A 17,228-nucleotide genomic window follows, 5' to 3' on the forward strand; every position below is an offset into this window, starting at 1 on the left:
AACAGCTTACACAAATTCTGCGTCTCCCCTCTTATTTTTCTTGCTCCAGAACCCTAGTCTTAAACCCTCAATCTAGCCAAGGTTGAAATCGGTAATGGCTACTTCTCTGCTTCTTCGGAACCTAAGGCATCAAAAGCTTCACACTTCTTCTTTAGCTGCCTGCGGATCCGTAAGTTATCTTTCCGTTCCGTTGTTTTCGAATATAAATGATTGTGTAGCATAGTTCAATAAATTGAAATGAAGCTGTGATGGACGTGTTGTATGTGTACTTTTTGGTTTTGGGTGGAACCCTATTTTAGCTTTCATTACTTTGGTGGTATGGTTGGGAAAACCGACGTCTAGTAATAAGTTTGATGGATTTGTTTATTTGTGCTCGTAGTAGAGTTCAATCTGCGAATTTGTCGATTCCATTCTGAGGGTGACTTTTTTGTAATAGACTCATATTGGTTTGCCTTTCCGTTTTACTTTTTTATTAAGACAACCTGTGACTAGAAATAGTCGAGGGAAAAGTTTAGTATGGGCGTGGTGTTTTGCATAAATATCTAAAAGTTTTATACTTTCCAAGTCTACCGTTCCTAATTGTATTGTAACAGGATCCGAAGAGGGAAAAATTATGCAGTAGATTATTGTTTCTGGTGTGGTTCTCTTTGATTGTTGCCTTAGTGAGATGATATCAATGTCATGAAAACAAGGTTGTTAATCCCACTCTTAGTAAGTAATTGGGTAAAGGGTCATCAGTCAAAACCATCAAGTCATTGATTGAATGGTAGTTTATTTTATATTCTTGTTGTATTTTTCAACTTTACAAAAGTGAACAAAAAAGTCAGGACGAGAAAAGAAAGCATCCTTCGTAGTCTATCAGCAGTATTTTTGAGGAATAATGTTTGTTTTCCTGACATTTTTTGGTCAGTCTCGTGTATCTTCAATTATGTAACCCTTTTTTTATCACAAAATATAACTGCATGTTTAAAAATTACCGGTTCCGTGTTACTCCTGCCATTTTTTGGTCAGTCTGATGTACCTTTAATTATGTAACTGTTTTGATCAGAAAAACATACTTGTATATTGAAAAGCTTACCCGTTCCTTGCTACTCCTGCAGTTGATTGGTGGCAGTGCAAAGAGACCACTTGCTGCTTCTCCTTTTGTTAACAAATGGGCATCATTGGCAAGACCTTTTAGGTATATACGTTCTTTTGCCAGTAATTTCAGTTGAGGTCTTTTAGGTGTTTTAATTTTTGCTTGCTGAATTTGTTTTTGTTTTGATAACACAGCTCTAGACCCATTGGCAATGATGTTATTGGTATTGACTTGGGTACTACAAATTCGTGTGTTTCAGTGATGGAGGGAAAGGTTTGTCCTTTCCTATTTGTAACTTTTTTGGTCATGTGAAAATGCTAATTTTCTTCCTTTTAACTTCCTTTTATTGGTTATTTTGTTCTTTAAGTTTTCATTGGGAATCTTAAAAACGGTTTTGTTGATGTTCTCTGCAGACTCCCAAAGTTATTGAGAATGCTGAAGGTGCTCGAACCACTCCATCAGTGGTTGCCTTCGACCAAAAGGGGGAGTTGGTTGTGGGAACCCCAGCCAAACGTCAGGCTGTGACCAACCCATCAAACACATTTTTTGGTACGAAACGTCTGATTGGGAGACGTTTTGATGACAGTCATACACAAAAAGAAATGAAGATGGTGCCTTATAAGATTGTTAGAGCTCCCAATGGTGATGCATGGGTTGAAGCCAATGGGCAAAAGTATTCTCCAAGTCAGATTGGGGCATTTGTTCTTACCAAGATGAAAGAAACTGCTGAGGCGTACCTTGGTAAAACAGTGTCTAAAGCTGTGGTAACTGTTCCTGCTTATTTTAATGATGCACAACGACAAGCAACAAAGGATGCTGGAAAGATTGCTGGTCTAGACGTTCAGAGAATCATTAATGAACCAACTGCTGCTGCCCTGTCTTATGGGTTAAACAACAAAGAAGGTCTTGTAGCTGTTTTCGATCTTGGAGGTGGAACATTTGATGTTTCTATCTTGGAAATCTCAAATGGTGTTTTTGAGGTATGCATTTTTTTTCTGTGTTTGTTAGGTTGTTTCTTTGTAATAAAGTAGTCAGCTAACTGTCTTTTTAACAGGTCAAAGCCACAAATGGAGATACCTTTTTGGGAGGGGAAGACTTTGACAATGCACTGCTGGAATTCTTAGTGAGCGAGTTCAAGAGAACTGATGCAATTGATCTCTCGAAGGACAGGCTTGCCCTGCAGAGGCTTCGGGAAGCAGCTGAAAGGGCTAAGATAGAACTCTCATCTACAAGTCAGACTGATATCAACCTTCCATTTATAACTGCTGATGCTTCTGGTGCTAAACATTTAAATATAACCCTCACCAGATCAAAGTTTGAGAGTTTGGTGGATCAATTGATTTCAAGGACTGTAAATCCATGCAAGAATTGTTTAAAGGATGCTGGGATATCAGTCAAAGAAGTGGATGAAGTTCTGCTTGTTGGAGGTATGACCCGGGTCCCCAAGGTACAACAGATTGTTGCAGAAATCTTTGGGAAGAGCCCAAGCAAAGGAGTTAATCCTGACGAGGCAGTTGCCATGGGAGCCGCAATTCAAGGTGGTATCCTTCGTGGAGATGTTAAGGAGTTGCTCTTGTTAGATGTGACTCCATTATCACTTGGTATTGAAACTCTTGGAGGCATCTTCACCAGACTGATCAACAGAAACACAACCATCCCTACTAAGAAGTCACAGGTCAGTTTATCAACTAAATTCAAATTCTAAAATTTTTTCAGTTGATAAGTCTATACACACCTGAGTATTTTTAACTACAAGTTCATCTTCCATCCCATTTTTATACATTGCCTTGTGAGGGGACTACATGCTATATGAGCATCATCGTAGGCCATTATTTAAGATGTTTTGGTATTAAATCACCAATTGTCCCTAAAGCTCGAGCTGATGGGGGGAGGTCAGTTTAAACAATTAATTTAGATTCTTACACTCCTCATCACGTGGGTCAGATCTACCTTTAAGCAGGTCTAACACGTAAAATATTTAACTAAAATGAAAGGTTAAATATGGAGTCAATGTTTCAACTTGGGACATCTATTATAATGCCATTTTAAATCATCAATACTTCTAAAAGTTTAAGCTGATTGGAAGAGGTGAATTTATTTATCTAATTTATTTTATAACACTTAGATTATTTGTTGTATACAAAATTTAAAGATTACACAACCGTTGACTGGGCATGCTGCACACCTGTCCTAGGAGACTGAATAGTTAGAGAGGTTATCTTATCGCCTATTTTATTTGTAAGTTATTACTTGGTTACTTGCCCCATTATAATTGGTATCAACCTGGTAGTATCCATAAATGTTGTGATGCACTTAGATAAGATTTGGTTTAAATGGAGTTTATTTTTGTGCAATTGGGTTTCAGGTCTTCTCTACTGCTGCTGAGAACCAAACTCAGGTAGGCATTAAAGTTCTTCAAGGTGAACGTGAAATGGCAGCTGACAACAAGCTTTTGGGGGAGTTTGAACTTGTTGGTATTCCACCTGCACCTAGAGGCATGCCACAAATTGAGGTGACCTTTGACATTGATGCAAATGGAATTGTTACCGTTTCTGCTAAGGATAAGTCAACAGGTAAAGAACAGAACATTACAATCCGATCTTCTGGAGGCCTCTCAGAGGATGAGATTGAAAAGATGGTCAAGGAGGCTGAGCTTCATGCTCAAAGAGATCAGGAGAAAAAAACTTTGGTTGACATTAAAAATAGTGCTGACACAACCATATACAGCATCGAAAAAAGCTTGGGTGAGTATCGGGACAAGATTCCTGCTGAGGTTGTGACAGAAATAGAGTCTGCCGTGGCAGATCTGAGGAAAGCTATGGCTAATGATGACGTTGATGAGATTAAGGCAAAGATTGATGTTGCAAATAAAGCTGTTACAAAGATTGGAGAACACATGTCTAAAGGCTCGGGTGGATCATCCTCGGGAGGGTCTGAGGGCGGTGAGCAGCAGCCTCCAGAAGCAGAATATGAGGAGGTCAGGAAATAGATGGTTTCTTTTGCCAGATTAAATGATACAAGATACCCATTTCTAAAAAAATTCGGTGATGGTGTGCCTAATTTAGAGTAGACTTTATTTTATAATTGACTGAGAAGATTGGGAAAGCAATCTTAAATTGGCCCCGACAAATGTCGAATAAGTTTTGATTTCATTTTTGCTGCTTCTCAAAGGTACATTGTTATCATCTTGAGAATGAAAAATATCAAATTGTTCGTGTTTTTTCCTGATTACTGTAGCTTGCAGTCAAAAGTCGCTTATTCTATGCCCCTTTTTTGTCTTTGAGATCTGTAGTCAATCTGTTAGCAGGATCCTGCTTCTATTACATTATGACTATTTCACGAGGTTTGATCCTATTCAAGGGGTGATTGAATCTTCCATTAGCTCCTTGATGAACAATGACAGACAATCATGTTTTGTGGCATAAAGTTATTATTAGAGGTTACTAGAAAGCTCTAGCATTTGATGTTTGACTAATATATGGTAAGCTTTGTTCTGAGTTCTATTTCGTTCCTGTCAGAATGATTGAAATTTGTGGTTTTAGAACGGCTTGTTCTAAGCTTATGGACGTTTTGGCTGCATTTTGGATTGGAATGGATGATAAGGATAATTCAATTCACAAAAAAATAGTAGCCTCGCAATTTTATGTGAAATGGCAATTTGCTAATTTGAATCTTGGTTGAGATATAAGGTTTCTTTTCCTTATAAATATGTTGAGTTCGGATGAGTTTTTAGCAGACAGAAGAATAAAAAGCCGTTTCTTTTTCCCTTTTTTATTTTATTTTTTATTTATTTTTATTTCTGTAGGCATTTTAGAGGAAAACCGATTCCTAACATAAGAATGACTTGCTCCATTTATAAACTTTACCTCCGTATGTGTTGCGAAGTAGATCCGTTATATGAATGAAAATTCTATTGCGTCACTTCCATTGGTTGCCCAACCAAATGGGAAGCGGCAAACGTTCCCCGAAATTTGAATGAACTGCAATGTCTGTTACAACTTACAAAGAATATTCAAGTTCTCTCTGAGAAACCTCAGATTTTGGTCCATTTTCATTTCAGCCGAAGTCTTCAGTTGCATCTACCAGTTCAACCTAAATTAACCGTCAAGATGTCCATAGAGATAACAGGACTTTACAACTCCGTGGGTTTTGATTTTGTTAAGAGGTTATAGAAAATACAAGTTGTTGATATACATTAGAGGTGTAATCGGTACAAGTCGGTGATACATAATAGAGATGTAATCGGTCCAGTTTGGAGGTGTCACAGACTAGTTTATCATTTTTTCTGATCAAAATGGATCAATTTTATAGACCAGACCGAACTGTTAGCTATTGGTTTGATTCCGTCCATATGAGCTAGGAATGTTTTTTTTTTTTTTTCTTTTCTTTATTTATAAGTTAAATTAATATAAAAAATTAGCTACATTTGTAAAATTAAAATTAAGTGAGCTCTTTAATGTTGATTAGGTAACTAACTTATTAAAAAAATAATTAATTATAATTATATTTATGATGTTAATAGTTACTAACTTAGTATTTATATTATGTAAATTGTATCATGATGTTTAATGCACAATGGCCAAGGAAGTAACGTGGTAGTTGAGTTGTGCTCCGGCGATTAAGGAAGCAATTACTCGTGTCGATTGTCTTTCTTTTGGGTTTCTAAGGTAAGAGGAACCATCTGTTTGTAACCATTGTTCTCTTACATGACAGTAAGAGTTTATGGTTCTTGTTGGAAATTGCGTTTTGTTAACTCTAAAATGGATGAGGTTTTATTGAATTTGTGTGGAAATTTATCTCTAACAGAGGAGGAACGAAGTGGTTTGGTTATTCCTGATGGGGCAATTGCAGAAACTCTATTTAAAGGTTAATTTTGTCTCATGGGCAAACTTTTTATTGACAAAATTATGACTAAGAATGTTATTTTGATAAAAATATTAAAAGTCTGGCATCTTTCAAGAAATGTTTCCTTTATAGTTGTTGGGCCTAATATGTATCTAATGGAGTTTTCTTATGCCACTGGTCGTGATAAAGTTCTGTCGGGATGTCCATGGCTATGTAACAAATTTTTCTTTAGTGTTCATGCTTTTGAAGGTCTTGTGTCACCAAAAGAAATTGACTTTAATATAAGAAATTGAAGTTAATCTAATTCCCTTTTGGATCCAACTTCATAATTTACCATTGGGTTGTCTGAATCAAAAAGGAGTTTTGTTAGGTACAAGCAAATTCGTGTACTAATATACATACCAATGCTGATGCCTTTATATTTAACATTCAAATTGTCACCATTTTTATTAAAGTTTGACTTTCTGACCAATTACATTAGATGAGTGTGCGTATTAGTACGTATAATTGTTTACAACCAGATTTTTCCATCAGGAAGTTGGAGATGAAATTGGTTCGATGGTTGGGGTTGTTAAGCAAGTTGATGTTGATGAGAGTGGCTCTGGATGGGGAAAGTTCATGAGGATTGAAGTTCTTATAAATGTTACATAATCACTATCAAGGGGCATAACTGTGATATTCAAGGAAAATCAATTTGGACTCCTGTTCAGTATGAGAGGTTACCACAAATTTGTTTTTGTTGTGGAGTAATTTATCATGAAGGGAAAGGATGTAGCAATGTAAACGGTACTACTCTACATGGGGTTAATTCAAAGAACCAGTATGGAGCATGGTTGAGAGCATCTAATTAGGATGTTTGTATGATGAAGTCTTTAAATGATGTTGATGTGAACAAAATGCAGAATTGAGTGCTAAGGGGGATCATTCTTTAAAGGATGTTGATGTGAACCAAAGTGTAGGATTGAATGCTATGGGGGGTCATACTAGGGTAATGGATTCCTCTTGGGAGAAGTCAGAATCTTATCACTTTTCCATTGATTAGGCCTGGGCTCCGACTCCGACGGAGTCGGAATTGCCAATTCCGAACTCCGACTCCGACTGGAGTCGGAAACGGAGTTTCACTCCGACTCCGATACCTTGTTCGGAGTTCCGATGGATTCCAAACGGAATCGGGCTCCGACATCCGCCCGATTCCGATTCCGATTCCGAGTTTTTTTTTTTTTTGAAAAAAAATGATATATAGATATATAGATATATATATATATATATAATACATATTACATCTTTAAGAAAACTCTTATACAATTGTCCAAAACATTGATAATAGTTTAAATGCTATTCCGAACATCTTCCAAATTCCAATACCAAAATAAAAACATCTTCCAATACAGAGGTGCTCCAAAACATCTTTCAATATATCGTGGTTTGTCGTTGACTCGTTGGTGATACCTGAAATTAAAATAAAAAGTCACAATCAATAAAAAGAAAAAAAATGATTAAATAAAAATGATTCAGAAACAAATGATTATCATTTCTCACCAATATTTTTTAATCGCGAGTTTATCAACTTAGCCACACTCCAAGTATCAGTCATTGGCAAGTATGCTAGGATTCACAATTATATCTATGAAATCATAAAAAGTATAAGGTTAATAGATTTATGAAATCATAAAAAGAATTAAATAAATCAATTGAAATACTCAAACAAAGTTACCTGATTCAAGCTTATAACTATCAGCATCAAAGCCAATGGTATCTAGTCCAATGGGCATATCACTCAACCAATTCTGTGTGCAAACGAGGGCCTCCACAGTTGACGGTGACAATGAACTCCGGTAAGAATCCAATACTCGACCTCCAGTGCTAAATGCTGACTCAGAGGCAACTGTAGTGATTGGAATGGCCATCACATCTCGGGCAATACGAGAAAGGATCTGATACTTGGTGGAATTAACCTTCCACCAAGTTAAAAGCTGAAATGACTCGCTAGGTGCCTCGACCTCTTCCATAAAATACCGTTCAATCTCAGAAGTACACTGCATAATATTCCTCGTTGCAACGAGCTGATGATACTGATTCACAATGTTATAACCTCGACGAGGTGGATTTAATGAGTCATTTGAGCTACGGTCATCGAATAGAGGTGTCGGCCTTGAGTGTGAGGTGCCCGCTGCGGATGAAGGCTGACCACTATTGTTGTAGTGAGAATATAAGTCATCAAGATCCTTTTTAAGCCCTGTAATAAACCGTGCAGCCTTCACTGCCCCCATTGTGGAATTTGCCCAAAATTCTATCAAGGCCAACTTATATCGGGGGTCAAGGATCACAGCCACAAAAAGCAATCTATTTATTTTCTCAACATCCCCCCAATATTTATCATATTTGGCCTGCATCCTCATAACCATACCAGATAATAATCCACATGAACCCGTACAACCTTCTTGCAAGTGGTAGTGAAGCTCTGAGAGCTCGCTGAAGAATAAGTTTGCAGTTGTATATGCGGATCCAGATATCCGCATAGTCATATCATAAAAAACTTGTAAAAATCTCACAAAATACCCCACACTAGTCCAGTCATGTGTGTCTGGCGCACCAAGCCCCTTTCCTGCAGGCTCCAGCAAAGCATACTTAAGTGCTCCATCCTCGACCTCCATCCGCTCGAATGCTCTTTGGTACTTTTGTGCCACATCCAACATAAGGTATGTTGAGTTCCATCGAGTCGGAACATCCAAACACAATGTCTTAGAACATGAAATTCCAAGTTGGCTTGCTATTTTCTTGAACTTTGACAGCCTTTGAGGGGAAGCCCTCACATACCGCACAATGCTGCGGACTCTGGTAATGGAATCATCAACCTCTTTTAACCCCTCACTAACAATAAGGTTGAGGATATGAGCACAACATCGAACATGAATAAATTCGTGGTTACGGATGACATCAGCTTTCATACTCGTATTTCTCTTGAACCATTCAATTGCGGTGTCATTGGCACTGGCATTGTCAACTGCAATACATAAAACCTTTTGAATTCCCCAATCCTTCAAACAATCATCCATCAGTGCCCCAATTGATGCTCCCTTATAATCAATAATTTCTTTGAACCCAATAATCCGTTTCCTCAAATTCCATTCACTATCAATGTAGTGCGCTGTGATACACATGTAGGAAATGTTCTGTATGGAAGTCCATGTGTCAGTCGTAAATGACACTCTCTGGCTAGTGGTAGTGAACATCTTCTTCATCTCTGCCTTCTCTTTTGCATGCTTCTTCATACAATCCCGCATCACCGTATACCGTGATGGCAATGGAAATCGTGGCTCAAGAGTCTTGACAAACTTTCGGAAGCCTCTTTTATCGACTGTGGTAAAAGGCATCTCATCTTCAATTATCATCTCTTCAAGCATATCCCTCACCAATTTCTCACTGTATTGAGGGATGACCATTTTCTTTATCTGTGTACCATCAGTGGCCGTAGAAGCTTCGTAACTAAGCTTGGTCTGATCAGTGGCTGCCTCTCCCTTTGACATTTTATATCGCTGGCAACCTTGGAGATGGGCTATTAAGACAGCGGTGCCGTGCTTCTTTGAATGACATTTGCAGAGTTGCCCACAGTGGTGGCATTGGGCCTGTGGGTTCTCAGGATTACCAGGAATCCTAGTAAAATGCTCCCATGTCCAAGACCTTTTTCTAGTATTTCGTGGTTGAGATGGAGTTGTAGATGGAGGTGGTAGATCCCCAATACCCATCTCCTCATCCTCATTAAACTCATCCTCCTGTTCTATGTCTACTGGCATTGGAAATCGGCTACTTGCACAAGAAGTAGCTGCTTTAGAAGTGGGTCTAGATCTCGGTGTCGGTGATGGGATTGTGGGGCTTGGATTCTCTTCTGACCTTCCACTAGGTGAAGCCTCCATATCTATAAAAAATAAAATAAAAGAAATAGTTAATATAAATTCATCTATATGACAATAATGAAAATCACCATGTATCTTGTACCATTTTAAAAATAGTTATTTTCCCCCTTCACCTTTAATAAAGTTCTCATGGTGCAATTTATAGAATAATGAAGGTTCACACTTTCTGTGGTGTGATAGGGCCCCATTTGGCAAATCGAGTTGGGATTCACATATTGATAGTTATGAGAATGAGTGAGAATGTTCCCAAGTTTGTTTCTCAAGCCATGTGGCTTGACAAAAAGTACTTGTAATGTTTCTTTCTATCAATGATATTGGTTTTATTAAGGATTTTCTTTGTTTTTTGTAGCAACTTTTAATTTTGGTTGGTATTTTTCAGCTTTTCCTTTTTTTTTTTTTTCACTTTTTTATCTTTTAAACTTTTTGTAATCTAATAGGGATAATCTTTTTGGTTGAGAATGTATATAGGTAGTTTTTTTCCTTTTTAAGATTAAGGGAATGTACTGTAATTGTTTAGGTAAATTTGTGATGTTTGAGAAATGCGAAATGAAAGATTATTAGATGAAAAAAATTTGGTTTAAGTTAAAAATTTATAAGTTGACCTAGTTTAATATGTCTATTAAATTATAACAATTTTTTCATTATTGTAAAATAGATGTAAAATATTGAGTAACACATATATGATTATCATATGATATGCAATAATTAAAAAAATTTTGTGTAGTCATTTTTGTGTATATATTGCTCATTCTACTAATATGATTAATTGTATCATTATTTTTTTTATATAATATAATTATTTTGATCAATCATATTAGTAGAGTACATAAAGAATACGTAAAAATAATTATATGTTGTAAAATTCAAGCATGATATAGCTCAAAAACAAAATTAATTTGAACTAAAATAGTATTGAATCCAAGAATGAAAAAGCACAACCCCAAAAGTAGTAATCTAATCGTCACTACTTACCAAATTGAATGGATGCATTCACCAGAGATTCAAAAATGGTAGTGGTTCTCAAATGACAGCAGCAGTAAACAAACAGCAATAGGTTCCCACGCACCAATTAAGATATATCACAAAATATTGACTCATCCACCAATTAAGATATTGACTCATCCACCAATTAAGATATATCACAAAATATTAATCCCTCCGGCTTGATAATGCAAGATCCATATTATTCACCAACAACATTTAAAGCAATATGATTCGAATGCCTATGTATATTCAAATTCTAAAGAATATTTATATCAAAGAATAGTTGATAATTTTAATTCGGCCTAACTAATATATATATATATATATTGAACACGACAAGAAAAACACAAGCAAGACATATATGGGCCATGTTAGGTTTAACAACAATGATGAGATTAATGGAGTCACATATCATATCAAATAGACTTAATTACTTGTGAATAATAAAAAGGGGGCGTGCACGAGACTTAATTTTTAGATGTGTTGGTCTATATTACTTTTGAGTATAATACCATTTAGATTACTTTGATTAGAATACTTTCTTATTGCATTTGGTCTCATAAATCACTCTCACTCGTGTACATAATAGTATAATACTTATTCATATATCTAGCAAGCATCTTGCTGCCATGTACTTTCCAACCTTCATTGCTACAGAACCGAGAGGGAGATACAGATGGACCTCAAAGCTTTTTCAGGCTTTGAGGCATTTATTCAAACACCTGGCGCAAGAATCCATTTACACCTCAACAACATATGATTTTTACTGTAAATTTATCCTAGATACATCCAGCAATTTTCAAAACACATACTTTAAATAGGACCTAAATACATCCAGCAAAAATCAGTGGCCAAATTTTCATTCCTAAATACAAAGCTTATGGGCCTACGGCTTACCAGTTTGTAATGGTGAATCGATGCAGGCGACTCGGCGGGCACTGTGTTGACGGCTTGGGAGAGCTTTGACTTTGAGGCGGCCAACGGTTGAAGATTAAAAACGAGTCCGAGATTGAGAGAAGAAATGGGGATGTTTCGGCGTTTCGCGAATGGAAGAAGGGAGTCGAGACGAAGAAGAACTGAAGAGTGAAGAACCAGCCTCGGCCGGAGTCTATACCCAGCCCGCAGCCATACGACGTCGTTCCTATCTTAAAGGAACGCCGTCGTTTAAATTAAGAATGTAAACAACACAGAAGCAAAACGACGTCGTTTTGCTTCTGTGTTGTTTTTTAAAAACATCGGAGTCGGAGTTCGGAGTTCGGAGTAGATCCAGACTCCGAACTCCGACTCCGACTCCGACTCCGACTCCGTTTTCAGAGTGGCTCCGATTCCGATTCCGAATTCCGACTACTCCGACTCCGTCGGAGTCGAATTCGGAGCGGAATTCGGAGCGGAGTCGGAAATCTCGGAAATTTGCAGAGCCCTACCATTGATAGAGTTAATCATGTTCCTAGTGAGACTGTAGTGAAGAGTCCTCTAAATCTATCCTTATTTGAGAAAGGTGGTGCTTTACAAACCAAGGGGGTTGCTACGGATGATTATACTATTATCAAGGATGAGAATGTTAGGAAATCAAAAAAAGTTACATGTATTACTATTCATTTTGTATCCTGTGACAAGACTTTACAGCATGACTCCAATAAAAAATGGAAATGCTAGGCAAGGACTTGCCAACATCCAAGTCCAAATGTATCATCATCCGTGCTACCTTCTAAGAGAAAGAATAGGTTTTGTATGGATATCTCTACATGTAAATATGTTGTTTCCAAAAGTTTCCTTAAAAAATCATGTGTTGATGAGGCAGGTAATTCAAACACCCATACTGTATTGGCAGAAGCTGAATCCTAACCTCGACAAGAGAAATGAATATTTTAACTTGGAATTGTCGAGGGCTTGACAACCCTCGCACAGTTCATAGCTTTTGTCATATGATAAAGGTATATAAGCCACATATGGTTTTTTTAATGGAAACTAAAATGTTGGGTACTAGTACATAGTCTTTGAAATTGAAGTTGAGTTATTCTAATGTTTTAACTATCAATGATGTTGGTAACTTTGGGGGTTTAGCTTTGTTATGGGATGAAATATTGGAGGTTGGATTGATTAATTACTCTCACAGACACATTCATGTGAAAGTCATGCAGTGTGGAAATAGACTATGTTGATACTTCACTGGATTTTATGGTCTCCTTGTGGTTCATAATAGAATGGAGGGATGGGAATTAATCAGATTTTTAAGTAAAGATATCAATTTCCCTTGGATTGTGGTGAGGGATTTTAATGAAATTGTATATTTGTCTAAGAAAAAAGGGAGAGCCAGAAGACCAATACAGCAGATGATGGATTGTCAATAGTGTATAATGGATAGTGATTTTTGGGATATGGGTTATCAAGGATCCAAATTTACTTGGTGTAATAATAGAATGGATGAAAATTTTACCTTGGAAATGCTAGACAGAAGTTTGACAAATAAGGAATGGTTTAATTTGTTTGGTTGTATTCCTATACAGACTTTACCCTTTTCTTGTTTAGATCATTCCTCAATTTTCTATTTATTTCAGATCAAGATAAGTTTCATTGTTTCCAAAGAAAAGTATGGAGATATGAAGCTAGTTGGAATTTGGATTTTGATTGTAAAGAGGTTATCAAACATAGTTGGAGTACTGGCTCTTTTTCTTTTGATAAGGTGACAAACTTACAACAATCATTGAATCAATGCCATGTAGCTTTGAAAGGATGAAGTAAAGATAAAAGGACTACTAAAAGGAAAGAGTTGATGCATATAGAAGAAAGGATGGAGTCCATTTAGGATATTGGGTCAAAGGAAGCTTAGGAAGAATTGAGGGTGCTTCAAATTGAGAGGAATATATTATTGGAGAAAGATGATATTCGATGGAAGCAGAGGGCAGAGGTTCATTGGCTTAGATTTGGGGATAGAAATACAAAATATTATCGTTCATGTGTAAACCAGAGAAGGACTAATTTCATTCAGGAAATTGAATGAGAAGATGACCGAATTTTAATTGATGATCTAAACATTAAAGCTGACTTGACTTAATATTTATTCTTCATCTAGTTCTAAGGATCTGTGTGCATGTTTATCAACTCTGGAGGAGAGGGTGACAATGGATATGAGTGCTATTTTGGTCAAGCCATTTACATAGATTGAAGTTAAACAAGCGCTTTTTCAAATGTCACCATACAAATCACTTGGCCTAGATGGATATTCTGTTTCCTTTTTTCAAGTTCACTGGGATACTATTGGAGATAAGGTTACTAAGATGGTATTGGATTTTCTGAACTGTGGTGTGACATTTTCTTCAATTAATCAGACTTTTATTACACTTATTTCAAAGATTAAAAAACCAACCAAGTTAACTGATTTTCAACCTATTAGTTTGTGTAATGTAATCGACAAGAAAATACCAAAAGTTTTGGTCAATAGACTCAAAATTATACTACCTCAGATTTCTTCTACCATCAAAATGCTTTCATACCTGTTCGTTTGGTTACTATTTATGAAAGCATGTTTAATTGGATGGAGTCGACTACAAGACATTCTACTATGCTATGAAAGAATCTCTTACCAAAAGTTGAATAGAGAAAAGACATCGTTATTTTTTCACAGAAACACAACAAGTGAAATGAGGCAACTTATCAAAGAAATCTTAGGGTTTAGATCTATTGGTTGTTTTGACAAGTATCTTAGGCTACCTTCATTGGTTGGCAGGCAAAAGAATAGTGCATTCAAAAGGATTATTGATAGAATTTGGGGTAAGCTTAGTAGCTAAAAATCAAAATTTTTGTCCCAGGCTGGAAAGGAAATATTGCTTAAGGTAGTCAACCAAGCTTTGCCAACTTTTTGTTTGGCATTATTTCGACTACCAAAGACTTTGTGCCATCAGATTACTAATATGATGCATAAAGTTTTTTGGGGTCATCATGATAGTTCTCAGAAGATCCATTTGCTCTAAGTAGATTAGTGAGTATGGAACTCCAAAACCACAAGTTGCTGAAACTTTTGGAGCTTATTTTGCTGTAGAGTTTTGTATGAAGTTGGGATTGAACAAGCTAATTTTTTAGGGTGATGCTAAAACTGTGGTGAATTTCATCAAAGAAGGCTTAGGTTTACTCTCCTCCTGTGGTCATTTGGTTCAAGATATACTAGTCTTCGTGTCTGGGTTCTCAGCTTGGGATTTCAATTATATACCAAGGTGTATTAATCAAGAGGCTCATGTTCTAGCAAAAGAGGCTATTCATTTGAATCATGATGTTGTAAATTTGGCTTATGTTCCACATGGTATCAAACACATTGTAATGTCCTTTGCTCAGTTATAAAAGTATACTATGTTTTACCTTAAAAAAAGAAAGCACAATGGCCTATATTAAAATTTTAACATTTTATATATGGTTAATGAATGATTTTGTAATTGACCATAGATACTTCATACTTACTTGCAACTTAGGTATCTTACAAAAAACTTAATTATTTTAATTAGGTGTAGATATTAGAGTATGTATACTTGCATATAATATTATGAATTTATAATTTATCATGATTCATATAATATACTATTTAATTGATAGCATATTAATAGCTATATATTTAACATTTTATATTGTCAATAGTGATAGGTTAGATAAAAATTATATAATTCACTTATATAACTATTATAACAAATAATCTATATATATAATTGTCAACTCTCAAATCGGTCTAGCCTGGGGTGAAAAAACCCCACCTTGGATTGATTCCGGTTTGGTCCGGACCGAAAATTTACACCCCTAATAAACGTGTAAAAGTATATCAATGTTTATACATGTACTTGTACACAAAAATATATAGAATACATCTTCTTTTTTTTCCCTTTCTCTTCTGACTTCTCTCTTAGTGTTGCTTCCCACATTCATTGCTTGATTTCTTGCATATTGCTAATATGGGAAATCAGATTTTATCATGGTATGATATAGGTTCCTTCTAATTCTAGTCCAAAAGTTTATATCTCTAAAAAATTTTCACGATTCCGCAATTTCCTTCAAGATTTTGTTTTCTTTCAAGAATTGATAGATTCCTCTATCCATACGAATCTTTGTGATGATTCCTTTGACCCATACTTCCTTCATCATGGAGTAAACCCAAGAACAATGCTAGTTACACAATTGCTTACGAGAGACAATTTTTGGGAGAGGTCCATGTTGATGGCTATTAAGTATTAACGCCAAAATTAAAACAACCTTCATGAATGGAAGCTTGCCCAAATCTACTGAAGATGATCCCTATTTCCTTGGATACGATGCAACAACATGGTAACTTCTTGACTTGTAAATTCCCTTTTTAAAGAAATATCTTCAATGATTTTGTTAATGGAAAATGCTATTGATATATAGAAAGAATTAAGTATTGATTTTGCTCTAAGTAATTGCCCTAGAATTTTTCAAATAAGGAAAGATCTTTTGGTTTGGATTTTGCTACAAATTAATTTTTATTTTATTCCTATTAAACTAATTGAGTCTTCAACTCATCGTCCCTATACCAAATATTTGCTAAGAAAAAAAATAAAAAGGTAAAAAATCATGTGTGATGTATGGTAGAAAAATGATGTATACAAATACACAAATTCTATAAGCAGTCACTTTTGCATATTCTTTTGCACATGCTACCGATGTGATTCGTTACATATTAAAAAAAATTGATCCAGTCAATTATATCAATAGAATGTGTAGAGAGTATACAAAAGTGACTGTTTGTAAGATTAGTCGTAGAAATATTCTTGTAACAATGGCTATTACTAAAGATGACTAGGAGCCATCTAATACTTTATACTCTTGTATCCATGTTACGAACAACAAGAAAGCAAAAAAGTATAGTCCTTGTAATCATAATATTAATAAGGAAAATTCTTTTTGTCATCCTCACACTTCACATCATACTTATTTTAATTTTTTTTTCATTTTTTCAATAATAAATATGTAGTGTGTGGATGATAAATAAAATAATTCAATTAATTTAATAAGAATAAAATGAAATAAAAAATAAAAAATAAAAAATAATATTTTAATATATAAAGTGTGTGGTGTAAGATGTTGTGTAGCATTCCTCTATTAATAATAATAAAAAGAATCTTTCGTTGTAAAGTTGTAAACTACAGTGAAAATGTAATTCAACTGCGAAATCAACATCCAAAATTAAAGTATTAGCGCCATTTTTTGAGAACTTTGGAATAGAGAGTATCAATGGTGAAAATAGGTTGGCTGACAGTATAAGAGAAAATTAATACAAAAGTTTCAAGACATTTAATATAATTCATTATATTGTGAACTTTTTATTTTATTTTATTATAAAATAGATGTGACGTATTATATTAAACCATGCAGTGTAAACTTTTATATACATAAAAATGTAACATCTC

At 35.5% G+C, this 17,228-nt stretch overlaps 1 protein-coding gene across 1 annotated transcript; it reads left to right on the forward strand.

Moving 5' to 3' along the window:
- On the forward strand, positions 1–4,309 carry LOC122318855 (heat shock 70 kDa protein, mitochondrial-like). Its single transcript, XM_043136550.1, has 6 exons — positions 1–169; positions 1,101–1,180; positions 1,273–1,351; positions 1,492–2,058; positions 2,133–2,753; positions 3,444–4,309. The coding sequence occupies exons 1-6, from the start codon at positions 95–97 to the stop codon at positions 4,065–4,067; spliced, it is 2,046 nt and encodes a 681-aa protein (XP_042992484.1). The 5' UTR covers positions 1–94; the 3' UTR covers positions 4,068–4,309.
- The last annotated feature ends 12,919 nt before the right edge of the window (positions 4,310–17,228 follow it).

The sequence above is a fragment of the Carya illinoinensis genome, chromosome 8 (assembly GCF_018687715.1).
Source record: "Carya illinoinensis cultivar Pawnee chromosome 8, C.illinoinensisPawnee_v1, whole genome shotgun sequence".
NCBI classification, from domain to species: Eukaryota; Viridiplantae; Streptophyta; class Magnoliopsida; order Fagales; family Juglandaceae; genus Carya; species Carya illinoinensis.

Bases quoted from the DNA above. Each gene is read 5' to 3' on its own strand.
- LOC122318855 (XM_043136550.1), top strand. From the start codon at position 95: ATGGCTACTTCTCTGCTTCTTCGGAACCTAAGGCATCAAAAGCTTCAC. The intron at 170-1,100 runs GTAAGTTATCTT...CTACTCCTGCAG, and splicing joins CTTTAGCTGCCTGCGGATCC to TTGATTGGTGGCAGTGCAAA. The intron at 1,352-1,491 runs GTTTGTCCTTTC...TGTTCTCTGCAG, and splicing joins TTTCAGTGATGGAGGGAAAG to ACTCCCAAAGTTATTGAGAA.